This window comes from Symphalangus syndactylus, chromosome 21 (genome assembly GCF_028878055.3).
Source record: "Symphalangus syndactylus isolate Jambi chromosome 21, NHGRI_mSymSyn1-v2.1_pri, whole genome shotgun sequence".
Lineage (NCBI taxonomy): Eukaryota > Metazoa > Chordata > Mammalia > Primates > Hylobatidae > Symphalangus > Symphalangus syndactylus.
Window position 1 is genome coordinate 22,791,907 of NC_072443.2, and position 26,946 is coordinate 22,818,852.

The 26,946-nt window shown below is 38.8% G+C and overlaps 1 protein-coding gene, 1 long non-coding RNA gene and 1 other non-coding gene across 3 annotated transcripts in view; 2 read left to right on the forward strand and 1 right to left on the reverse strand.

Annotated features, from left to right (window-relative positions):
* The window catches only part of DCBLD2 (discoidin, CUB and LCCL domain containing 2), a 97,826-nt gene extending 89,234 nt beyond the window's left edge, over positions 1-8,592 (reverse strand). The window contains exon 1 of the mRNA XM_055260695.2: positions 8,018-8,592. Within this exon, the coding sequence (XP_055116670.2) occupies positions 8,018-8,222 (205 nt within the window). The 5' untranslated portion in view covers positions 8,223-8,592. The remainder of the gene's footprint in view (positions 1-8,017) is intronic.
* Positions 8,593-8,864: 272 nt separating this feature from the next.
* LOC134735443 (uncharacterized) lies at positions 8,865-12,303 on the forward strand. Its single transcript, XR_010118557.1, has 3 exons — positions 8,865-9,041; positions 9,327-9,434; positions 11,798-12,303. It is a non-coding gene; the product is annotated as an uncharacterized lncRNA (long non-coding RNA).
* A 2,774-nt stretch (positions 12,304-15,077) lies between these two features.
* On the forward strand, positions 15,078-15,183 carry LOC129471802 (U6 spliceosomal RNA). Its single transcript, XR_008653750.1, has one exon. It is a non-coding gene; the product is annotated as a U6 spliceosomal RNA (small nuclear RNA).
* The last annotated feature ends 11,763 nt before the right edge of the window (positions 15,184-26,946 follow it).

The window sequence follows — 26,946 nt, forward strand, 5'->3', positions numbered from 1 at the left end:
GCTAGGGGTGGAACAATAATTGGGGATAAAGGGAAGAGGGATGGAAAAGTGAGTCTTAGTGGAACGGAAACATTTAAAAATGGAAATTTTAACTGCAGAGTAAAGTGAAACAAAATTTTCTTTCACATATTGATTCATTCACTGAACAAAAATTTACTTGCTACCCAGATTCAATCCCAGCCCTCGTTACAGTCTAAAAAGAAAGATGAGTTACATATTTTGAAACATTTATAGTAGTAACTGGATGTCAAGTTCAACGAGGCTATTATTTAAATCCAGGTATGTCCAAGTCCAAAGCCTCCAGATTTTCAAAGACCACTGTAGTAAGAAAAAAAAAAGAAACTAATAATAAAGATAGGCAAAGCTGCTTGGTTTTTCAAACTAAAACAAAAACCAAAACAAACAAAAATCTGACAGTGTAAATGACAGTTTCAGTAAAGCAGAAACAAAACCCTTGCTTTTTTATTGCAAGGGTTAAAAAATAAATTAGTAATTTAACAAATATCTGCTGTGTGCCAGTCACTAAGAAAACACACAGCACAAATGTAGACTACCATTTAGAAAGTTTGTCACTGAAAAAAGCAGAGATACAAGGTACCACAAAGCATTGAAAAAAGAGATGTGTAAAAGCCAGTGGCATTTTCAGCATGTTTCCAGATATAAAGTAAAAGTGCCATAAAAGTGTAAAGCACACCAAAACAAAATTCACATTCCCCAATGTAGCAGTGCTCTGATAAAGAGGAAGAGGACAAGGTTTCAGGCAGGAGGAAGTCATACTGTGCAAGGATTAGGAGCAGGGCAGGAGTTCGGCTGTACAAATCAACTTTACAAAGTCAGACAGTCTGCTAAGCAGTAATCCCCACTTGTGACTTGATTAGCCAGATCTCATTTGTGGCAGGTCTAATCATGATGACCACACAACTTAATCTTGTAACTATGAGCTATCCAGAACCAGAGAAAGCAGATAGTAGGGATTATCACATGGGCCCAACTTTGGGAACTGTCCAAGATCAGGTAAAGGGCATTGTTGAGATGATGGATCTGGGGTGCCTGAGCTGAGAAGAGATAACCAAACCTAGTGACAGACAAATGAACCAGGTGAAAGAGGAAGCACCTGAGGCTAATGTTAGGCCTAACATCGCGCAGCTACAAACTCCTCAGTCTGCCCCTCAATGGGAAGTCCTCCACAATACGTTCCAGCCTCCATTTCTCATTTTTCTGTTACTCCAGATTAGTGAAGCTACCTGAATGCTCCCCAGGAACATACACTGGCAAGAAAAAGGAGACAGGCAACTACTAGAACAAAAACTAGGGGGACTTTTATAATATTGGAGATGCCTATTGAAGTCAGAAGCTAAAAGCGTGCAAAGGAGAAAGTTTGCCCAAATTGCTGGCACTGATTTAAGCTGTCACCGTTGTTAAGGATGACCCATCTGAGGGGAGCAGAGCTTTCTAAGAAGTAGCCATGTCTATTTTCAGAATTTCAGCTTGAAGGACTCCTCTCGTAGCCAAAAGTGTGCAGCAAAGGGGTCTTCCTCCTGGGAAGAGGTGGGACTGGGAAAGGCTGGGAAGACTGTTAGGCTCTGAGCAAACAGGTAAGGGTCAAGACATGGCTCTCTTCCCAGCTCCTGAACTGACCACTAATTTATGGGGATTAGGCAAAGGACAACAGCATGAAGTGCATGCCGGTGCCCAGGGATGAACCAAATAATGTGCTCAGGGTAGCAGATTAACTCTAGAAATGGGGTTCTTAATTCACATAATTTGAATGACAGACACTATGATAAGTATTAGAAATAAGAAAATGAAAAAAACTCTCTCCACTGGCAGGAATAAATACTTAGAACACAGTGTGGAATGTATTATCTGGAGATGAGTGTGTGGGGACTGTTCGAGAACTCTTCAGAAAGGGATGATACCCAAGAATGGTTTTGAAGGCTGATCAAGAGTTTACCGAGAAGACAAGGAAAGTAAGAGCATTTCAAGTAGAGGAAACTGCATATATAAAGAGGTTAGTATAGGGAACAAGGCAAAATGGCATGAAATTATATCTTAGAAGAATAAAATTAGCTCAGTCTCATATCTGAACTATACAGTGTGAGAAATGCTGGCATTAGATTAAGTCAGAGTGAAAGGGAGGGACCAGACTGTGAAAAAAATTACACACATAATATGCAAAGGAGTTTGGACGGTATCTTATAGATGACAAACGGGCTGCTGGCAACACTATGGAAGTCATTAACACAGCTCAAAGAGGAAAATGCCCCAGCATGTGGTACCATGCCTGGCCCACAGTAACCAACCAACAAATGTTTTTCCAATAACTGGGCAGACACAGGGCATGGGTTCAAGAAGCAAACAGTGGAGCACGACCAGAATGCGTTTTGCTACTCATTCTAAAAGGGTGGGCTTTCACACTCCCACTTTCCTGACTCCCCATGTTCTAATCTTATGATCTTACTCTTCAAATATCTGCTGTTCCTTGTGGACAAGAAACCTACCAACCCTTCAAAGCTTACCGATCTAAAACCACTTTATCAGTGAGGCATCTCCTACCTCTCCAGGAGTTGTGAGCTCTTTCTGCCTTATATAACCTTCTTATAACCTTCCTTGATTATTATTATAGTAGGCATCTCCTGCTTCTCCAGGAGTGGTGAGTTCTCTCTGCCTTACATAATCTTCTGATATCCTTCCTTGGTTATTATTATACATATTCCAACTTGAATTACTTTCTCAAATAGACTGTAGGTTCTCTGAAGACAATAACAATGTTTTACTCTTCTCTGAATGTCTCAGGACTATACTGAGGTACATGCACACTCTCTTGAGAGTTCACAGTTGGTACCCCTTCATACTGATAGTTCTTAGTCAGAGAATGATAAAGAGTGCCAATATCTTCTCTTTGATCCCAGGCAATTCAGTTTTGAAGACAAGGTTGCACACACCCTACTCAACAAAAGCCTTGCAGGGAATTCTGGGCCACTCTCCTTAAAAAGCAGTTGAGGGAACGTGCATCTTGGGATTCTCCCATAATTCAAGTAGCAAATCAAAGTTTTTCTTTCAACTACACACCATCAGGGTGCATGTTCAGCTGGTGAATGATGTTTTAGTAGCCCTTGGAAATCATCCAGTATCTCATCAGCTTCAGTAGGTACTGCACTGGCACTCATTAGATACTAGTTTATCTGAATATCTGTATTTTCTGTCCTCATAGGTTATACTAATTTAACCCAAATAATGAACTCAAAAATTAGCATGATATTTGTTTCTAAACTAACATTTTGAACTGAAATACTTTCTCAAAGATTTTTCTCCAGAATGAAGACTTCAATACAATAACAGCTCTGAATATAGTAATTACTTTATAAATACGGAATGTCGTATGATAAAATTTTGCATTTTGAAATTTTTGTTTTACTATATTTTGTAGGTATGCTTATGTGTGCTAAATTAGCCTATAAGTTAATTTTACATGAACACACTATTAAAATTACAACTACATAAGATTATGCAGGTATGTGAATATGTAATAGAAAGGAAAATTAGAAATTATAAGTCGATGGATTAGAAGATAGAACTGTGGATAATCATCTACATTTTTAGTTTTGAGTAATAATCATTGTTATCCATACAATATTTTAAAATAAATACAAAGTCCTATGGCCATAAGGTTGTTATAAAGAAAACCGAATTCAGTAGCCACATCAGAAAAACTGCCAAATTGTCTCACTTCATATTTCAACAATCACACTTAGCAAATATCACTATCTTTATGAAGCTTTTCCTAATCCTTCTACTGTTAGGTCATCATTCCATATCCTTCCAAATATATCAAGAAGTGGAAGCAGAAACTGTCTACTTGTATGCATTCAATTAATGTCCAACATTACTACCTGAGCTTCACTTCCCAGTGTCACTTTGCTAAGTGTAGTCCTAAATTTAAATTCTACTCCTATGTAAATCTAGCCCTTTCTCACATACATGATCTATTAAGTTTTGGAAATTAATTTATTTGTCATTTTAATTCTAGTACTGGTATTTTACTTATGCCAATTCCACCATTTTAAGATATTTTTACATGTTTGTCTTTAAAATGAAGCTCAGATGTTCAAATGGAATTATCAACTATCCCCAGGGAAAATAATATGTTCTTTTTATTCCTAACACTGAGAAATCTACCTATAATTTACCTGCAATCTTACGATCAATTTTTCATTTACAAGTTTCAAAAATGTGGTGTTTCAATCTGATCATTCACACGTGTGGAATGTGTGCTGTTTCTAATTTTCATTTTGTAAAATTAATTAGAAACATAGCAGAACAAGGATGCTTTGATTTATTTGCTTCTGAACAAAACTGGATAAGAGCCCCAATGTTTTATCAGACAAAGAAAAGACAATGGAAATTTCTAAATTAACCTAATGTCAATGTGAAAAATAATTACAAATGTTTATTTGCAGAGAGAAATGAGTTTTTATTTTCTGGCAACTCACAAATATTGTTCAAAAATATTTCCCTGCATCACAAGCAAATAAAGGCATTCCTTGACAGAATATAAACTTTTTCACATATTGGTTCCAAATATGTTCAAATAACTGAAACATCCTTTTTAAGAATGAACCTAATTTGTTTCACAGATTAAACTAGCAAAGAAAAACTAGTATCTTCACAACATGTTATATATTAATAGGCCCAAACAAATCAGGCTTAATGGTTTTTAAGAATTAATTCCCTGATATTTTACCATGTTCAAATTACATTCTAACCAAAAAAGTAGGCAAGCCTTCCAGGATACAAATGAGGAAGTTGAGCTCCTGATATGAAGTAACCCAAATTCCTACAGTCACAATGGAAACCAGAGACCTAAAATCATAGTAGACCATCAACTTCCTATAAATTTAATACAACAGCAAATATGCTACCAGCATAAGTTTCACCAATTTAAATTTTTTTGAGATGTACATTTCACAGAAAAAAAGTTTTCAATAAAAAAGATTTCGAAGACCAACTTCTTGATATCCAACTTAGAACTCTACACAAATACAAGCCATATGTGAAACATCAACATAATAAATAAAGATAAACAAACAGAATGTATTTATAAATTTATGAGTGAAACAGGACTGGATAAAATACATCTGTTGTGAAAAGTCGGTAAGTTTTCAAACTAATGATACATTTTATTCGGAGCCAAATAAAAAGATCATTGTGAACAGAAAATCTATTGAGGAATAGCTATGTATGACATTAATTGGAATGAAAGTAATATATTCTGCTATTTCAAAATGATGTCAGAAAGAAAAAAGACACTGAAGCACATTTCTACCTCTGCATACTAGATGCATTTCTACCTTCAGTTGTCAAATGAAGAAAAAAAATCTATCAAAGAAACCTTTTTTGCAGTTTAATTTTTATTCTGACTATATGCAAATTACAGAAAATTTAGAAAAGTATAAAGAAATGTCCCACAATTTTACCACCAAAAGACAACTATCAACAGTTTACTTCCTTCCAGTCTTAAGACTTCTTATAGAGTAAAAACTCTACCTTGTAGCTGAACATTACAACATGTACAATTCCCATTAAAAATTCTAAAGGTGTTTTAAACAGACTTGTTTTGAGGTTATGTGAAGGAATATCAGTAGACCCTAAAGAACATCTGTTAGACTGGGAAGACTGGCTTAAAAGGAATTCCAATACAGGCTGCTTTAGGGTCCTTTGAGTAAAAACGTTAATTTTTAAAAATGAGGAAATTCAAATCTCAAATAATTCCTGAGTTTTCAGATAATGTATACCTAATTAGCTCTTAATTTATCAACTTAGTAAGATCGAGATTAACGATAATCATTTATAGCTATTTTAAGCTTTTCCCTTTGCAAAATTCCTGCGTACTATCATTTCATTTCTATTAAGCTATGAGATAGGTATGTATTCTCATCTTAATGATGTAGAAAACTGAGGTACAAAGAGATTAAATATTAAATGATTTAGCAAAATTTACCCAAGCAATTTAGAAGAACAGAACTAAAAAAAAAGTCTTTTAATTATCAGAATCATTTCTATTTACGTTGATGTTTATATAAGATGACACTGTTAAAGAGAAATGTATTTGTTAAAATGTTCTGGTAAAAAAATTATATTAAACCTTAAAAAATGAAGTAATGTTGCATGTCTGATTAGACTGGCTTTTTTTTTTTTTTTTTTTTTTGAGACAGAGTCTTGCTCTATGGCCAACCTCCGCCTCCCGGGTTCGAGCAATTCCCCTGCCTCAGCCTCCCGAGTACCTGGGACTACATGCATGCGCCACCACGCCCGGCTAATTTTTTGTATTTTAGGAGAGACGGGGTTTCACCATGTTGATCAGGATGGTCTCGATCTCCTGTCCTCGTGATCTGCCCGCCTCAGCCTCCCAAAGTGCTGGGATTACAGGCGTGAGCCACCGCGCCCGGTAGACTGGCCTTTTCTAAAAACAAGGCAATCCCTCATTTGGAAGGGAGACAAACTGATTCTATACTGTTCCAAGGTTTTTTTTAATAACATGATACAAACACTATCAGATCCAGAAACAAGCAAAACAGAGTACTCTGCCTATGGAGTAATATGCCCTCCTGCATCAAGGTACCTTATATTCTTTGTGTCTCAATTTCCTTACGTTTGAACTGGGATAACAGTAACTATCTCAGCTGATTGTAGTGAAGATTCAAGGAGTTAACAAACCCAAACCACTTAGTCTAGTTGTTCCCGCCACAAAGTAAGCCCTAAGTGTTAGCCATATATAAGCCTATTTTCCCCCCTACCAGGAGGGAAATACATCTCTACAATGGAAAGAAGGATTTCACACTTCAACATATTAAATGCTGATGATGTTCAATAATTTTAGAAGACGGTCTAACTAAAACCTAAATGCTAAGCATCTAAATTTTGAGTTACTCTATATAGAAATGTGTCTAGATCTAAGGGGTCAGTTTGCCGAATACATTTTTTCCTTATAGTTACAGAGATTATATTTCCACATGCCTGTCAAGGTTCGGCATCTTCTTAATGACAGGCCATGATTCCATACTTTACTGAAAACCATGAGAGCAACATAAAGCTGGGCTTAAAGGTAGAGAACAATTTTCTTTTTAAAAAACTCCCTTCCTAGCAATAAGTAACAATCCAATCCTTATCCTTCCCACTGCAATAAAACGGAAAATGCAATGGAAAAATCTCTTCAAAAACTGATGCCAAACTGATTCAAAAAGTGTGGTACACCACGGAAAAATAGTACTAAAGGGGAAAAGAAATCACCCTGCATTCTCTTTCCATTATGATAATTATTTAATAAACAGTTTTGCTTGTTTCTGGAACAGGTTTTTCAAGGATTGTAGGTGGAAAAAAAAAGTTTTGTCACTTTCTGGAAAGGCTTACCTTTTTAACGTGGAAAGCTTCACTTGGGCAAATTAGCATAGCGTTGGGTCAGACCCAGTGTTTGACCAAGGCAGTCTAGACCACCAGCCTCAATGATGGATTGTAAAGAACATGTTCTGAATCCAAGACTCAGAGATAAGCAGAAACGATTCCATTCGCTTCAGAACCCGAGCTCTTTCACAAAGGATGATAATTACCACCACTTACCTTTAATAGGCTTAAGATGCTATTTAATTAACCTGCCTTCCTACAGTGTCCATCCATCAGTTCAGCTTAACTTTATGGGTCATTATCTCCAAAGGTTATTTTTCCTCCCCAAAATTTTCCCCAGAAGGACCTAATATCAACGAGGCTTTCATAGCAGGGTCTCACGTCCCCCTTTCCGAGAAATAAATGGCGTTGCCAAAAAGTAAAGCCGCGCCAACTTGGGGGACAGACGGGCAAGAGCCTGCCTTTGCAACTCAACCCTGTGAGTACCCAGCCAGGTCTGGTCACGCACGAAAGCGCACCGCGCCTCCCTGCAGCGTCTGCAGATTCGTTCAGGGGCCAAGAGACCCGACGCCCCGACGAAGGATCCCCCGCCACTCACTCCCCTGGGACCACTCACCTTGCTGGGCTCCAGCGTCCTCGAGCAGCAGGAGCAGGACAAGTAAGAGCAGGAGGAACAGAGGCATGGAGAAGGAGGAGGAGTTGGAGCAGGGAGGGAGGGAGCGGGAGAGGGGGAGCGCGGCCCAGGCGGAGGCGGCGGCCGCGGCCCGGACTTGGGGACACTGCGGGCAGCGCCTGGCTCTCACCACCGCCCGGCTCGCCATCGCGGCGGCCGGCAGTCCGCCTGCATAGTGCGGGCGCCCCGGCAGCCCCGCGCGCCTCTGGCGGCGGCACCCGATCAGGAGACGGCGGCAGCGGCGGGAGAACGAGAGGCAGCCCTCGCCTCACCCCGCGCCGGGACCCTTCCGCCCCTCACCCCGCTTTCACCTACTCCTCCTTCGTCCCTTCCCTCCGCTCCCCGCGCCGAGACCCCAGGCCGGAGCGCAGGAGAGGGGAGGGAAGGAAGCGGAGTGCTCGAGCCGCGGAGGGCGGCCGCGGCGGAGCTAAGGGACGCGCCTCCCGCGCCGCACTCCTCACCAGAGTCGCTGCTCGCCGCGCTCGCCCGCGGCTCTGGCTAGCTGGCAGGCAGGCCCGCCGCCCGCTCCCTCGCGCTCCCTCTCGCGCGCGCCGGCCACGCCCCCTCGGCGCCGCGGCCAATCCTCGGCCAGCTCTGGTCCGTCTCCTTCCGCGAAACCCAATCAGCATGCTCGCTCGTCGGTCGACCCGCTAGTTCTCCGGCCCATTCCTCGAGCTCCACCGCCCCTTATCTCCCTCTTCCAATCCCCTTCGGCCTTTGGAGGCGTCCCACCCGCCTCCTCCAATGCGGGTCCCGCCCTCAAGCTTCGGATCCCCGCGGCCCCCGCCCGGCCCGGGCGCCTGTTATTGTTGGGACCGCGGCCCAAACTGATCCCGCAGAGGCTGCAGCCAGCTCGTCAATGACTTCCGGGACGTCCCCCATCCCGCGCTCCCTGCTCCTCAGGCCCAGCTTGCTCCTTGCTCCTTGCTCCTCGCTCCTCCGCCGCACGTCAGACCACTGGAAGGGGGTGGGAAACCTGGATCCTGGATTGTTTTAGCTGGGAGCTGAGTCTAAGGGACTTTTTCTTTTTCTTTTTTTTTTAATGGTAGAGCGTGGTTTGTTTGTTAAAACTGCCGCCAGTTGTTGCAACAGCTCCGAGTTATAATAATAAGAGATGCAGTGTTCAGTTTTTAATATATGTGTTCCCTGTTTTCTCTGCCCTTTTTATGGCGGGGGGTGGGGGACAAAAAAGTGTAAAACAAGATCCGTGCAGCAAAGGCAATTTAAGTCTAACATCCCAACCTTCATTCAGCCATTCTACAAGGAGTTGTTGAGCACCTGCTATGTATCTGCAGACGTTGCTACAGAAATCTTGAAATGTGGAACAGAGATGGAAATATAGCATGCAAGTCAGAATGAAGTAAGTGCTAATTAGAGTCACAAGCAGTTTGATGGAGACTGTAAGTCTATGGAACGACAAAAAGAATTTTGGGAAAGAGGAATGCAGCGGTCTACACAGTGATTTATTTTAGAGAGAAGAGAGTGGCCATCTAGGATGTTTTTAACAGCAGCCCCTAAAAGGACAATGGTGTCAGTAACAAATACAAAAAACAGCTAAGGTGGAACAAGTTGTGTGAGAAAGTAAGTTAATTTTGGGCGTATTAAATTTGAGATGCCAACTTAGATAATAAGTGAAGCTATGTAACAGGCAGATGGATATTTTAGTCGAAAGCTCAGATTGAGTGCTTTGAAATTATGGCTCTGGGAGTCATACATAGCCATACATGTATACATATACATATGTATACATAGTCATACATAGATGTGATATTCAAAAACATGGAAGGGACTGATATCCTTAAATGAAAATCTAAGTTGGAAAGGACTTTAGAGGTCGTATTTTTCAACTCCCCTGCATATTTCTCATACAATAATCTCTTCAACCAAATTTATTCAATTAGCATTTATTAAATGCCTAAGAAACCCTATTATGCTCTAAGCCGTTGTGGGCATTGGGCATAAAAAGTTTACTGAGAAGAGCTTACATTCTGGAGGAGGAGGTGACATGTAAACAAACCTATTGTTATTAGTGCCACGTTAGAGGTGTGGACTGGTGCCACAGTACCACAGTGAAAGGAGTTCAAAAAATCCCGTCACAGTTTGAAATGTCAGTGTCTTGAATAAGAAACTAAAGTGAAAAAGGTGATCTCAGGCCAGAGGCAAAAATAGGCTGGGTCACAGGCTCAAGAGGGAATGGTGTTGATGGAGCTGGATTGACTACTGCTGACGTAATGGGAGGAACTGGAGACTAGTCTGGAAAAGTTAGGAGGGGCAAGATGTAAGGCAAGCTAAGAGTCAAGATTTTATTTTGTGTCACTGAAAAATAACTAAAGGGTTCTAAGAAAGAATGACATTGTCAGTTTTTTTTTTGTTTTGTTTTGAGATGGAGTTTTGCTCTTGTTGCTCAGGCTGGAGTGCAATGGCATGATCTCGGCTCACTGCAACCTCTGCCTCCTGGTTTCAAGCGATTCTCCTGCTTCAGTCTCCCTAGTAGCTGGGATTACAGGCATGTGCCACCGCACCCGGCTAATTTTGTATTTTTAGTAGAGCTGGGGTTTCTCCATGTTGGTCAGGCTGGTCTCGAACTCCTGACCTCAGGTGATCCGCCTGCCTCAGCCTCCCAAAGTGCTGGGATTACAGGCGTGAGCCATCGTGCCTGGTCATTATCAGGTTTTTATTGTAAAAACCCCAATCAGCCAGTAGGGTGAGAAATACATTGGTGTAAGAGCAAGACTGGAAGCCAGGGAGAGCCAGTCTGCAGTTAAAGGGAGTGATGGTGAGTTTTTACTGCATTAAAAGTGGGCTTGGGAAGGGGGGACCAACTAGCGGAATATTTTTAAACTTAGTGACTGATTACATGTGGAGTGTAAAGAGTTGAGGAAGTCCTTAGGTTTCTGGTAGAAGGTGATGCCTTTCCCACAGTAAGGAGTACAAGAAGGAGAATTGGTTTGGTTGGATAAAGAAGTAGAAGATAAAAATCATAAATTCAGAATTGAACCTATCAAACATGATAGGCAAGCAGTCAGTCATGAAATAAGATTTCTAGTAATAGTGCCTGAGAGAACCTATTTCATGTTGAATCACTCCTTTCATAGGACCATTGAAAGAGAAGCTTGAGGTCACAGACGTGGTGGCAGAGCAAGGTATTATGAATCTTAGCCTGGCATTCTATTGACTACATAGAACTATGGCAGAGGCAGAGAATTCACCTAAGAACTAGCACAGTTATGGAGCATTTCTGGAAGAGGCAAAATTTGGTCTCTAGCAACCCGTACCCTTTAATACCACAGGAAAAGATCCAGACTACATACCTCTAAAGCAAGAGGAAGGAGCACTTACATTTCTCATCACTGTTTTACTTACCATCTAGTGTTTTAAAAGGTTGTTAAAAGTAGAGACTAGAGAGGTGAAGAGGTTCTGAATTAGGTCACTGGCAGGGAAAAAGAGACGGAGGTGGGAGCAAGTTGGAGTTATATTTAAAGCGGCAAAATCAAAAGGTCTTAGTGACTGATGCCATTTGACTATTTCTGTGTTATTTTATGCCTCAGCTTCTGGAGTTTTGCTTTGGAAGACAGGTCTGGAAGTCTGGCTAGAGAACATTTGTGGTGCCCCCTATTGCTTTATGTGTATAGGAAATTACAAATATAGCACAGATGTGGGAGAGGATTGATGCTGTTGCACACTTATTCTCTCTTTACTTCTGATTATTGTCTCTCTACTGAGTTGCCAAACAATGATAGAAGGCTGCTCTGAAATGACCAAAATTTTTTCCTGGGACCTCACATCAAAGGAATGTAACAGGCATTCGTTTCTAAGACAATGCCTGGGTAAAGTGGAATTCTAGTTTATGGTACCTTTCTTATTCTCTGCATGTTGCTCTAGACAACTTGGTCATGATCCTTGCTTCTGGGGACTTGGTTTATTTGGGGATTGACATCTTATGAGGCAGTGGGAGCAATACTTGTCCAGGACCATTTTACCCATGCAACCCAGATGCATAACCCAGGGGCAGAACTGGGGATTCTAATCAAGTCTCAAAGTGGATAGGTTTGGAGAGGGTCACCACTGTAGCAGATAGAGGCTCCCAGAAGCTAAAGTTCCTCCACAAGGCAAGCCCAGGTTCTGGCTTCTTTCTACAGGGTTTCAAAAGTATGTATTATTGTAATGTATTTCTAGTTGTTTACTCTACATTAAAATATTTAAAAATAAAAATAGATTCTCAACCTAAATTTTAATTTACCAGCCCTTTCTCCTCTTTTTTTCTCTTTCTTCCTCCTTTTCTTGTTCTTTATTTCATGTTTCTTAATCAGTAAAGAATGGAAGAATAGGCCAGGCGCCGTGGCTCATGCCTGTAATTCCAGCACTTTGGGAGGCTGAGGCGGGCGGATCATGAGGTCAGAAGATCGAGACCATCCTGGCTAACACGGTGAAACCCTGTCTCTACTAAAAATACAAAAAATTAGCCGGGCATGGTGGCTGGCGCCTGTAGTCCCAGGTACTGGGGAGGCTGAGACAGGAGAATGGCGTGAACACTTGAGGCGGAGCTTGCAGTGATCCGAGATCACACCACAGCACTCCAGCCTGGGTGACAGAGTGAAACTCCGTCTCACACACACACAAAAAAAGAATGGAACAATAAAGAAAATCGAATTAATTTATACTGAAAAGGGGAAATATAAAAAGAATAGTTACATTTTACTATTCCTACTTTCAAATGAATCCAAGCTCAGCCAACTGCTAAGGAAATGAGAATGTAGGAAAAGAACCTGGGGGCTGGTGCCTTTGTTTCTGTCTGTGCAGAAACATCTGGGTTTCAATAGAATGATACAGTAAGAATCATTTGGCACCCATCATTGCTATTAAATGTCTGTTAGCATTAATGAAACAAAAGAGGCTCATTAAAAATGGCATTTATACTGGAAACCTTAGGAGGATGGTATGTAATGAATCATTGGTGAGCCTTATCAGTGACTGTGTATTTTTGGCAGGATAACAGAAAGAGGGAATGAACAAGAATGTACTTTTGTGATCTTCCAGTGGGGTAGGAGAGAAAGAAGATTGTGGCAGTTCTGGGGAAATACTTCAAACATCAAAGACCAGAGCCTTAAGATCTGGTTACTGTTCTCACAGGAGCATTTTCTTTGTCCTGTTGACTGTTGCGGAAAATGTTTACAGCCAACTTTGCTGCTAAATGTCTGAATTCCGCTGAAGACACTTTCTTTCTGTGAACAGAAGTGGTTTGGATACATTTTTCTCTTTATCTTGTATGCTTTTTTTAGTAACTTATTTCAGTCAACTCTCCTAAGTTTATTACTCATATTTTCTTAACATTTGTAAACTTTTTACAAGATATTTGTTATAGCAAATTTAAGGCAAAAGTGCCAGAGATCTAATTTATTATAGAAGGTGTTTAATTTCTGCCAGTGGATGATAATGTTAAATACCTCTCTTAAAAGATTAACTTTTGTATATATCAGCAACATGACTAACTTTTGGCATTTTCCATTTGCATCTTCATCTGCTGCAACCATCTTATTCTCTTTCTCTCTCTCCATCTCTTGCCCCAGTCTCTCTCACACTCTTGGTTTTTCTAGGAACATTAGGAAATTAGCCAATTCATTTTCTTATGTGTCATGACAAGAAGGCTTCAGTCTAGTATTTTATCTCAGATGGAGATTTCAAAGGATTATAGTAAAAGCATGTGAAAACTGCCTTCCATAACATTATTATCATGCCTAGAAATTAGGAAATTAATTATACATGGATGGTTAACATAGCAGTAAATGTGAATAGTGACCATGCTAGCATATCTGAGATAATATAATTTAGGTATCTTGCAGGCCTCTGCTATATGCCTGTATCCTTTCATGTGGGACTTTTGCTGGCAACACAGTTGAGAATTGAATGTACAGAGTTGAAATGCTCTTTGGATTCTGAGAAATTAAGTTTTGTGAGATAATGGAAACAAGCCTAGATAAGACTCTTGTATACAATTTCTGCTTGAAAGTGCTATATAACCTCCAGCAAGGCTCCTAATCTCTCTAGGCCTCAGTTTCCTTGCCCATAACAGAAAATGATTGGATCCTATTCTAAATCTGAAGTTTGATAATACTTCCAAATTTTCTTTATTCACATCTCCCTTTCATCTCACGCCAAATTCTAAGTCTTCAGTTCCCAGATTTCTACCTAATGAGGAAGGAAAAGAACCAAAAGCTAATAACTACAGAATTGGTATCTGGGAAATAATTGTCTTTGCTGAACACCACTGCACCTTAAAGGGTGTGTTTGATTTGGAAAATAATCCTCAGGTCCCCCAATGGCATCCCAGCAATGTCTTTATGAATGGAGGCTACATGAATAGCCCCAGTTTTATTCTGTGAAAGAAGCAAACAGAACCTTGGACAGGCAGGGTAACCTTTTCAGAGAGGAGATGGGGCCAGGTCAGAGGAAATAAAGCTAGTTAGCAACTTGGCAGGAAGCTGGAGCTTCAGAGAAGTAAGAAATATAATTTCCCAGTCATTTCAATGCAAAGATGCTTTAAAAATAGGGATATCTAATAAATAATTTCAAGGTGTTTGCTATATGTGCTATACTGTAATCTTCCCCTTGCCTTCCTCCCAAACTCTCCAATAAGTTTACTACAGTCGCAGCCTTGATTGGGGGAGACTTTGGGCACTGTGAGTGGAGGACATGCCTATTTCCACATAAACAAGGGCAGCATCAGCAGGTGGTGAAGTGAAAGCATGGATCAAGGATTCAGAAGAAGCAGAAGACTACTATAACTAGAGGTTTTGAGAAACTTAAATCTTCACACCACTCCCCACTCTCTTGACAAGAAACTAAGTTCCCATCCCTATATAAGTCAGGATGTTTGAACCATAGCAAGCTAGAGGATTTGGAATCGTCCAGGCAAGTGACATCTTTCACACTAGGATAATCAAATAATAATATAATAATTCAAATTTTTATTTTCTAAGAACGAAGAGAATAGAATTGAAATTGGGTGCTCACTTGGGCGGCACATATACTAAAATTGGAACAATACAGAGATGATTAGCATGGCTTCTGCACAAGAATGGCACGCAAATTTGTAAGCATTCCATATTTTTCAAATCTGCAAAATAACCAGCTAGCATCATGATGACAAGATCAAATCCACACATAAAAACACCAACCATAAATGTAAGTGGGCTAAATGCCCCAATTTAAAGACACAGAATGGCAAGCTGGATAAAGAACCAAGACCCATCAATATGTTGTCTTCAAGAGATCCATCTCACATGCAAAGATACACACAGGCTCAAAATAAAAGGATGGAGGAAAATTTACCAAGCAAATGGGAAACAGAAAAAAGCAGGGGTTGCGATCCTAGTTTCTGACAAAATAGGCTTTAAACCAACAAAGATTTAAAAAAGACAAAGACATTACATAATGGTAAAGTGTTCAATTCAGCAAGAAGAGCTAACTATCCTGGGTATATATGTACCCAATACAGGAGCATCCAGATTCATAAAGCAAGTTCTTAGAGACCTTCAAAGAGACTTAGACTCCCACACAATAATAGTGGGAGACTTTAACACCCCACTGACAATATTAGATCATTCAGATAGAAAATTAACAAAGATATTCAGGACCTGAATTCAGTTCTGGGTCAAGTGGACCTGATAGATATCTGCAGAACTCTCCACCTAAAAACAACAGAATATGTATTCTTATTGCCACATGGCACTTACTCTAAAGTTGACCACATAATCAGAAGTAAAACACTCCTCAGCAAATGCAAAAGAACTGAAATCATAAACAGTCTCTCAAACCACCATGCAATCAAATTGGAACTCAAGATTAGGAAATTCACTCAAAACCACACAACTACATGGAAATTGAACAACCTGCTCCTGAATGATTCTTGGGTAAATAATGAAATTAAGGCAGAAAACAAGAAGTTCTTTGAAACTAATGAGAATGAAGAAACAATGAACCAGAATCTCTGGGATACAGTGAAAGCAATGTTAAGAGGAAAATTTACAGCACTAAATGCCCACATCAAAAAGCTAGAAAGATGTCAAGTTAACAACCTAACATTACAACTGAAGGAACTAGAGAACCAAGAGCAAACAAATCCCAGAGCTAGCAGAAGACAAGAAATAAGCAAGATCAGAACTGAACTGAAGGAGTTAGAGACACAAAAAAACACATCAAAAAAATAAAATCCAAGGGGTGGTTTTATGAAAAAATTAACAAAATAGATAGACTGCTAGCAAGACTAATGAAGAAAAGAGAGAAGATTCAAAGAAACACAATCGGAAGTGATAAGAGGGCTATCACCAGTGGCCCCACAGAAATACAAACAACCATCAGAGAATACTATCAACACCTCTATGCACATAAACTAGAAAATCTAGCAGAAACTGATGAACTTCTGAACACATACCCCCAACCCCATAACTGAACCAGAAAGAATTTGAATCCCTGAATAGACCAATAATGAGTCCTGAAATTGAGGCAGTAATAAATAGCTTACTAACCAAAAAAAGTCCAGAACCAGATGGATTCACAGCCAAATTCTACCAGAGGCATGAGGAATTGGTATCATTTGTACTGAAACTATTCCAAAGAATTGAAAAGGAGGGACTCTTCCCTAACTCATTCTATGACATCAGCATTAATCTGATACCAAAACCTGGCAGTGATACAACAGAAAAAGAAATCTTCAAGCCAATATCCTTGATAAGTATCAATGCAAAAACCCTCAATAAAATACTGGCCAACTGAATCCAGCAGCACATCAGATAGCTTATCCACCATGATCAAATATGGAACCCAAAAAGAGACCAAATAGCCAAGACAATCCTAAGCAAAAAGAACAAAGCTGGAGGCATCAAAAACCAGAGATTTTGAGAAACTTAAATCTTCACACCACTCCCCACTCTCTTGACAAGAAACTAAGTTCCCATCCCTATATAAGTCAGGATGTTTGAACCATAGCAAGCTAGAGAATTTGGAATCATCCAGGCAAGTCACATCTTTCGCACTAGGATAAGCAAATAATAATAATTCAAATTTTTATTTTCTAAGAATGAAGAATAGGCTTCATCTCAGGGATTCAAGTTTGGTTCAACATATGCAAATCAGTAAATGTGATTCATCACATAAACAAACTACATGATCATCTCAAGAAATGCATAAAATAGCTTCAATAAAATTCAACATCCTTTCATGTTAAAAAAACTCAGCAAACTAGGTATTGGAGGAACATGTCTCAAAATAATAAGAGCCTTGTAGGACAAACCCACAGCCAGTATCTTACTGAATGGGTAAAAGTTGGAAGCATTCCCCTTGAAAACTAGTGCAAGACAAGGATGCCCTCTTTGACCACACCTGTTCAACATAGTGTTGGAAGTTCTGACCAGGCAATCAGACAAGAGAAAGAAATAAAGGGTATCCAATTGGAAGAGAGGAAGTCACACTATCTCTGTTTGCAGGTGACATGATCCTGTATTTAGAAAACCCCATTGTCTCAGCCCAAAACCTTCTTAAGCTGATAAACAACTTCAGCAAATTCTCAGGATACAAAATCAATGTGCAAAAATCACAAGCATTCTTATGCACCAGCAGGCAAGCAGAGAGCCAAATCACAAATGAACTCCCATTCAAAAAGAATAAAATACCTAGGAATGCAGCTAACAATGGATGTGAAGGACCTCTTCAAGGAGAATTACAAACCACTGCTCAAAGAAATCAGAAATGACGCAAACAAATGGAAAAACATTTCATGTTCATGGATAGGAAGAATCAGTATGAAAATGGCCACACTGCCCAAAGCAATTTGTAGATTCAATGCTGTTCCCATTAAACTATCATTGACATTCTTCACAGAATTAGGAAAAAAAACTGTTTTAAAGGTCATATGGAACCCAAAAAGAGACCAAATAGCCAAAACAATCCTAAGCAAAAACAACAAAGCTGGAGGCATCATGCTACCTGGCTGCAAAATATACTACAAGACTACAGTGACAAAACAGCATGGTACTGGTACAAGAATAGACACATAGACCAATGGAAGAGAATAGAGAACCCAGAAATAAGACTGCACACCTACAACCAGCCGATCTTCAACAAACTTGACAAAAACAAGCAATAGACAAAGTATTTCCTATTTAACAAATGATGCTAGGAGAACTGTCTAACCATATGGAGAAAATTGAAACTGGACCCTTTTCTTATACCATATACAAAAATCAACTCAAGATGGATTAAAGACAATCGTAAAACCCAAAATTATAAAAACCCTAGAAGAAAATCTAGGCAATACCATTTAGGACATAGGCATGGGCAAAGATTTCATAAAGAAAATGCCAAAAGCAATTGCAACAAAAGCAAAGATTGACAAATGGGATCTAATTAAACTAAAAAGCTTCTGCACAGCAAAAGAAACTATCATCAGAGTGAACAGACAACCTATAGAATGGGAGAAAATTTTTGCAAACTACCCATCTGACAAATGTCTAACATCCAGCATCGACAAGGTACTTAAATAAATTTACAAGAAAAAAACAAGCTCATTAAGCAGTGGGCAAAGGACATGAACAGACCCTTCTCAAAAGAAGACATGTGACTGTGCGCAGTGGCTCACGCCTGCAATCCTAGCACTTTGGGAGGCCGAGGTGGGCAGATCACGAGGTCAGGAGATCGAGACCATCCTGGCTAACACAGTGAAACCCCGTCTCTACTAAAAATACAAAAAATTAGCCGGGTGTGGTGGCGGGCGCCTGTATTCCCAGCTACTTGGGAGGCTGAGGCAGGAGAATGGTGTGAACCCGGGAGGTGGAGCTTGCAGCAGTGAGCAGCCAAGATCATGCCACTGCACACCAGCCTTGGCGACAGAGTGAGACTCTGTCTCAAAAAAAAAAAAAAAAGAAAGCTCAACATTACTAATCATTAGAGAAATGCAAATCAAAACCATAATGAGATACCATCTTATGCCTGTCAGAATGGTTATCATTAAAAAGTCAAGAAACAACTAGCGAGGTTGTGGAGAAAAAGGAACACTTTTACACTGTTGGTGGGAGTGTAAATGAGTTCAACCATTGTGGAAGACAGTGTGGTGATTCCACAAAGACCTAGAGGCAGAAATATCACTTCACTCAGCAATCTCATTACTGTGTATATATACCCAAAGGAATAGATCATTCTGTTATAAAGATACATGTGCACATATATTCATTGCAGCTTTATTCATAATAGCAAAGACTTGTAATCAACCTAAATGTCCATCAATGATAGACTAGATAAAGAAAATGTGGTTACATATATACCATGGAATACTGTGCAGCCATAAAAAGGAATGAGATCATGTTCTTTGCAGGGATGTGGATGGAGCTGGAAGCCATTATCCTCAGCAAACTAACACAGGAACAGAAAACCAAATATCACATGTTCTCACTTATAAGTGGGAACTGAATGATGAGAACACATGTACACATAGTGGGGAACAACACATACTGGGGCCTGTCAGAGGGTGGGGGTGGGAGGAGGGAGAGGGTCAGGAAGAATAGCTAATGGATGCTGCACTTAATACCTAGGTGATGGGACTATTTGTGCAGCAAACCACCATGGCACACATTTACCTATGTAACAAACCTGCATATCCTGCACAGGTACCCCTAAACTTAAAAGTTGGAAAAAAAGATATTTAAAAGGAATGTTTTTAATATTAAAAAATAGAAATTGGGGTTTTTTAATGCATAGATCTCTTCTTTTAACCAGCCTTTTTGAATCCTTTAAACTTTAAAATATTTGTTTAATAAATTAATAGAATAGGACGCAACATTTTAAATAATAGCAAGCCTTTGGAAACTCACCGTTTAGCAGGAATACTTAAGATTTTTAAGACAAAGAAATGTATCATCTTCTTTGTATCACGTTCACAGACTAGCTATGTTCGCCAACCTAACACAATAAGATATAAATGAGATGAAGAATATATTATACATTTTCATTTAAACAAAGCTTTTTATTTTTGTCATTCTATTAACCATGGTTTGTGAAATGATAGATTGTGGACTAAGAGAAATAATATATTATTCAGATTAACCTGACTTCCCATGAGCTTCTGCATTAATAATCAGGTTTTAATATAAGTATTACATTTGACTGACATACACTATCATTTTGTTCATAGTTAACCTACTGCACAAAAGTGAAGATGTGAGATTCTTCTGAAGCATTGATTGCAGACCAAAATAATTCCTAGGAGAGAAACAAAGGAGAATATAATTTCCCTGACTTAGCTATTTTTTCTTTTAATTGTAAAGAACTATACATGCCTAGTGCTTATACAATTCTGAATTTAAAAGAACGATTTTTAAACCACATATCTGGCATTATTTATTGGTCATCTCTCTAAATCAATGCTTGATTCCAAAGATATGCAGATTCATTTTGTGAATATAATCAGTATATTTGATGCACATTGCTTATCCTACTGCGTTGATCTAAGTGGAGGGTAAGAGCATGGCCTTCATAAAAATCATAAATTACTGAGTCACAAAAAGGCATGTAGTAACAAAATTCATGGATTTCCTTCTTATTTGGGACCTTATTTGGAAGGCACTCAATTATTAACAGCCCCATCTAATGACAAAATCTATTTGTTTAGCCGTTTGATTTGAAATATTAAGCTTTTTCCGCCTAAAATCAATTACCAGACAAAAGTTAATTCAGGATTCACTTTAGTCTGTCATTTACTATATTCTCATATTAATAAATAACTAATATTAAGAAAGTACATCATTATCACAACATCAGTATATTCACCCATAAATATATTCACTCTAGATACTGTTAATCATATATGTATGCAATTAATTAAATCACCTACAAAATAGTATGCTCACCAGAAAGCCATGCTGAATCAGCCCTCAGATCTTATTTTAAGAATAACTACAACACTGTGTATAATTGAAATTCTCTCCAAGTGAACAAACTCACACAACCATTCATGCATTCTTATTGCAGACATCAATTTAGACAAATTATAGTTATATATGGCCCAGAATGAAATGTTTAACACAATCTGTGCCCTAATGGAGAAAAAATGAAATGAACAAGCCATGTTTGAATATGTGCTAAAATATTACACTCAAATCCCATCTGTGATCAAATTTTCTCCTCTAAAAGTTATTTCTCAACTCATATATATTATGTATATTATGCATTTAAACAATGTAAGTTCTTTTTTATCAAGATTTTTTTCCTGGTCTTATAATTTTCATAATTGTGGGTCTAATTTCATTCTGTTATGTAAAATAAACCCCACCTTTATTTTTCCAACCCAAATGATACCAGAGGTAGCTAATATTAATGAGTGAGTAGCTGCTAAATATCTTCTTTTAAAAATTGCCTTTATGGACTTGATGTAGTTAATAAACGATAAGAAATGGTATGACTGTTATTCCCTATTCCCTAATTTAATTAAATAAACCTTAAGCAATTTTTAACATGTCTAACATATTGTCTTCAATACTATAGTAGAAAATAAACATGAATAAGTAATGGCTCTTCCTTGAAGAAACTTATTAGAGATGATTAGATAAGCATCCAAATATATATAATACAAAATAGAGTCCAGTGCATACCATGAAATAGATATAGATGTAATGGATGGAGATATTGCATTTTATTGGAAGGATCTGGAAAGCTTCATAGAAGAGGCCATGAAGAATGGACAGGATTTTAGTAAGTTGAAAGTTTAGGACACTGTCAAAGAAGCAAATGACATGGACAAAGGCATGAAGGTAGACACATACAAAGTATTGTCTTAGGAGTTACTAGCTACCATGAAAACTATATTAATTTTTTCAGCTCCCAACAGCTGTCAGAATATTATTTAGGTCGCTTTGATTCCTCATTTGCATTTTAATTCAAATCATCTCTGACCTCTCTGTCAGAGAAACATTTTATTTCTCCATTTAGTTCCAGCAAGGATGGTAAAACTTGAAGACATTGTAATGAAGACATTGTAATTTTGGAGTATAACGTAAATGTGAATTTTTTATTTGTACCTACTTTCTGTGAAAGAGTTTGGAAATACTAGGACATCTTTATTTTCCATGGTGACTTAAAAGATATCTGTCTTAACAATATAAAGAATATAATAATTGCATAATAATCAAAGATGATTATCCTTGCCCACTATATAACATGTAATGATCCTTAATTGCACTCCTTGTCAAGTGAAAAGGTATTATACAAAGGAAGTGATAGAGCCTGTGAACTGGTAAGTGTAGGAACTTTGTGAATTGTTCCACAGGGCAGAAGCATCCTTAATGAATCTTTGTTCACTGCTTTATCTGCCTTATTTTGAAAATGCAGTCTAGGACTTACTTTTTTCTTTGAGATGAATAATTACTCAATTATTCTTTGAGTAATCACTTCACCTGTGGGATGAAGTGATTACTCTTCTTCAAAGTTACCAAGTAATTAATACCATAGAATTGTTTGCACATAACTCTGAAGAACAATCCTGAACATATCTGAATTATTGTACATATGGATTTCAGAAAAGAAATTTAATTAATGGAAAATTTATATAAAAAATTAGGTAAATGTGCAAGCACATGGGAGCTGAGACAATGCTAGTCTCGAGACTGCCACATATGCTAATGCACTGTTAAATTCTAGGGAATGGCATTCATGTCATAGTCTACTGGAGGGAATGAAATTTCTGTTGCTGGGTAATGCACAACCTCCATGACCATACAAGGCAGCCCTGTCCATTCTTTGGGTTGTCTTTGGTTTTGCTTATTGTGGCTGAAGAGTCGCTTTCCCAAGTTTCCCTATGTTTGTCTTCTGTCTTTCCTCTGGCTCTTACTTTTCCTGGGGCATGGCAATGGGATTCATTGGCAGCTCTGTTATCTTGGCCCGTCTTCAGCTGTGTCCTTGACTCCCTAGATTACACTGAACACTGGCATTCATATACCCACAGTCTTTGTTAAGAATTAGTAGGGAAAGTTTCTCTGTGTTGCCATTTTTCTTTTCTTCTGGATGTCAATGAGTTTTTATTCAGGGAGAATCATATTTTGTCTCTTTGTCCTTGTATTAGGGTGACTATATAATATATTGTCCAATCAGAGACACTTTGAGATATATGGTCATCCTAATATAAAGGCACAAAAAGCAAAGATGATTGTCTAAAAAGGAGCTCTTGCTAATAGCACTGGAATACCAAGTATAAACTGGGACTTTTCTGGGGACTTTGGGTCATCTAATCTCTGACCCTTTTTCTTACAACTGATATGCAGTAGATTTATACCATAAAGGGCAGATACTAGAGTTTTGGAATATTTTCATTCAGTAAGTAAATAGTCATTGTCCTGTTTTCCCCAAGTGTGCCCTCACCACTGTGGCTCTTCCTCTACAGATCTCCTTACTGTCTAGCATCTAATCTGGCAACCTGTAGCATGGTTGGAGGATTCTAGGCCCCTGCACAGGGGCTGAGGTTGGCATCTGATAAGGACCTGTGCTATACCAGTTACTAAATAATTTTGATATTACCCTAGTCATTTTCTATCTATCTACAAAGCCCCACTTTTCTCTGTAACTTTGTCATTCTATTAAGGTCTAGTCCCAGGACTGTGAAGACACTTAAGCTTTAGTTTGCTACGTCATTCCTACATACATGTGTGCCATATCCAATTTTCTAGGTGTTATTTGTGGACATATAATAAATATCAAGCTATTTTTTGATGCAAGGAGAAGGTATTTGATTTTGTTATCAACATCACAGAACTGCAGTATGATTAAATTTACTTTAAGCAAGCGGCTTTGGAAAAAGAGCTCTGTCTCTTGTCACAATCTCAGCATTGTAGAAGATTGTTTCTGTCTGTGATTCTACTCCCCTGACTGGAATGTGGAGAAGATGACTAGTTATATAAATAAGATTAGAAAAACTAGAGGAGTGTTTCAAAGAGGCACTAAAACAGATAATGTTTTGATAACTAAAAAGAAGGTAGAAAACTATTGTGTCTTTTGCTTAAAAATCATATACCAAAATATTTTCAGTTATTGGGTCAAATTAAGATCTTCCCAGAAGCAATAGAGGAAAAGAAAAAAAATGAGATGAAACAAAAAACTACCCTTTTTAGGAGCATTAATTTCAAAAAAGAATGAAATACTCCCCTCCCATAGGGCAAGTGTGAATTGAAGGATGAGCTCTAGATCAAAAGTTGGTATTTTCATGGCTTTATATAAATGTGAGATCTGAAATTTTTAAAATGCTAAGAGGCAATTGACAAAAACTTCTTTGGGAAGTTGGTACCATTTTGTAATGCACAGAACTAAATAAGGGGAAGACAGAAGGTCTAGGGATGTGGTGAAGCTGTAGAAAGAGCATTATAATCTAGAGTCAATAGGGCCTGGGTTCAAATCCCAATTCTGCCTTTTGGTAACTAATGTCTGTGTAGAATGACTTCCTCATCTTAGAACATTGTAAATATTCCTTTCCCTATGAAGTTGTTGTCAACATTTAGAAATGTAATGTAGGCAAAATAGCTACTAGCAACCCTACTCCATAGTAAACACTTAATAAATCTGCACTTTAGAATCTGGAATATTTTGATGCAAACTGCAGAAACTAAGGAGTAGCCTAAGGCAAAGAGAAAGGAAGGGTCAGTGTGACCTGAAAACTGGATGGGTCTGTATATGTCGAGGTCTGTGGAGTGTGTGGAGAGCTGAAAGAAGAGTAGACAGTATAGGAAGCAGAAAGAAGGAAGCTAGGGCTTGTTGAAGAGATGTCAGCAGCTGATTTCATTTATCAAGTTTTTTTTTTTTTTTTTTATTATACTTTAGGGTTTTAGGGTACATGTGCACAATGTGCAGGTTTGTTACATATGTATCCATGTGCCATGTTGATTTCCTGCACCCATTAACTCGTCATTTAGCAAGTTAAGATCAAAAAGCAACCTGGCTTATACATGATGGCCTTGCTTCTCTGAGACTCAAAAGGAGACTTGTGGCAATTTCTGGACCTAGAGTGAAAAGAAAGGCATACTGTTAGAATTATTGTGCCCCGTGCGTCAGTTTATAGCCTTGTTGGGTTTATAGCCTTGAAGTTCATAGACTCCTGGGGGAGCTCTAAGTGTGCTTTAGGAGGCTTTTTGAGCCTCCTGAAATTGAGTGCAAAGTTTGGTACATATTTGTCTTTTCTGGGAACAGATTCCATTGCTTTTTTCAGATTCAACAAGTTTCTGATTTCTGATTCTTCTGATTCTGGTAGTTAACTTCCCAGTACTCATTTCATGGCTTGCACATCATATGTCAGCAATATATTTTTGAGAATTAATATCAGTTTTGGGGGAGCATACTTGATCTAAGGGTAACTCCATACTCTTTTGCAAAATTTGCTTCAAATTCAGAAAGAATAGATGAATAAACCTGATGTACCCATCACCCAGCTTTTCCCCTTCACCCTTGAGAGAGAAAAGCTGCCCTTCCTCCAAATGCACATGTCTGAGGAAGCATTTGGCCCAGCCTGGAAGCCAGCCTACAATATGAGATGAGGAATCTGACACTATGGGTGTAAGAGCAAAGAGAGGAAAAGAACTAGAATCTTCATGACATTGTTGAGCCACTGGTTCAACAATGTTCTGAAGCCTGGACTATGTCTGGGCTTCTTCTCCTGTGAGCTAATAAATGTTCTTATTTAAATAAGCTTGAACAAGGTTTTATGTCACTTGCAACCAAGCATATCCAAATAGCCACCAAAGTTTGAAAGCCAGTGGTTTACACTGCATTAAAAAAGAGACATCTTAGAGCATGCTTAAATGAACCGATCAGGGTTTAAAAAGTATTTCAGCATAACTAGATAATATGATGTATTTGTGTACTTTACCTCATCTACAGTATTTAAATAACTAGCTTTTCTCTCTGAGGTAGTTGTAGGAGTGCCCCAAACCCTTTCATAGTGGTAAAAGAATAAAAGATCACTACCATATAAAAAGAAGGAGGGGTGGGAAAGTTAGAGTGTGTATGTGTGAGGTTTTTAGTTATGCAGTGTATACATTTTATGGAATCACAACAGTTCAGAAAAGCTGAGGCATACAAAAAATGTAATTGAGAGAGTCTGTAAGTCAACTGTCTCAAGACATCACTGGGAAGGGAGATGTCTGCTTTTAGGTCTTGATCTATGGTGCCACTGGCTAGCCTTTTGATCTAGAAGTGATCCTTCTGTTTTGGTTTTGCCATTGGTGATTATATTGCTCCAGCTGCATTGGCAATGGTATGGTGTGTGGACAACAACCCAACTCATGCTCCACCCCTGCCTCTACCACCTGCAAAGACACAAATCCAAATCCAAACTTTAGTGGTGTACTATCTACCCTGGATCTTACTGACATGCATTCCTTGTCCAGACTGCACAGCCCTAAATAGGCATATCATCTTGCTTTATCTCCAGAGGACTCTCCCGAAACCCAACTCAGAACCCACAGGTACTTTCAAATGCTCTCTATACCACTTTAGGTTATGAACAACTTGGGAGGATGAGGAGGATAATCCGTAGCCCTCTCATGGCTAGATCTGCTGTGCTGCTATCTCTATAGACCCCACTATGACTATGTGAAGGTGCTTCTTCCAACATTTCAGACAGAAAGTTAGGCAAATGTCTACTCTACTCTTGGAACTCAAAGGGAAACCTGAGAGGAATTCTGTGAGTCTGTCCTTGCTACTATACTGTTTGCCTTTTTATCAATCACTCAGGTTACTGCATAGAGAGCATAGTATTCTAGTCTGCAGAAGATACAATGCTGGGGGAAATAGCTGAACACAAAATAATACCGGAAACACTTGTCTAGTGCTCACTATATCCACTCTTC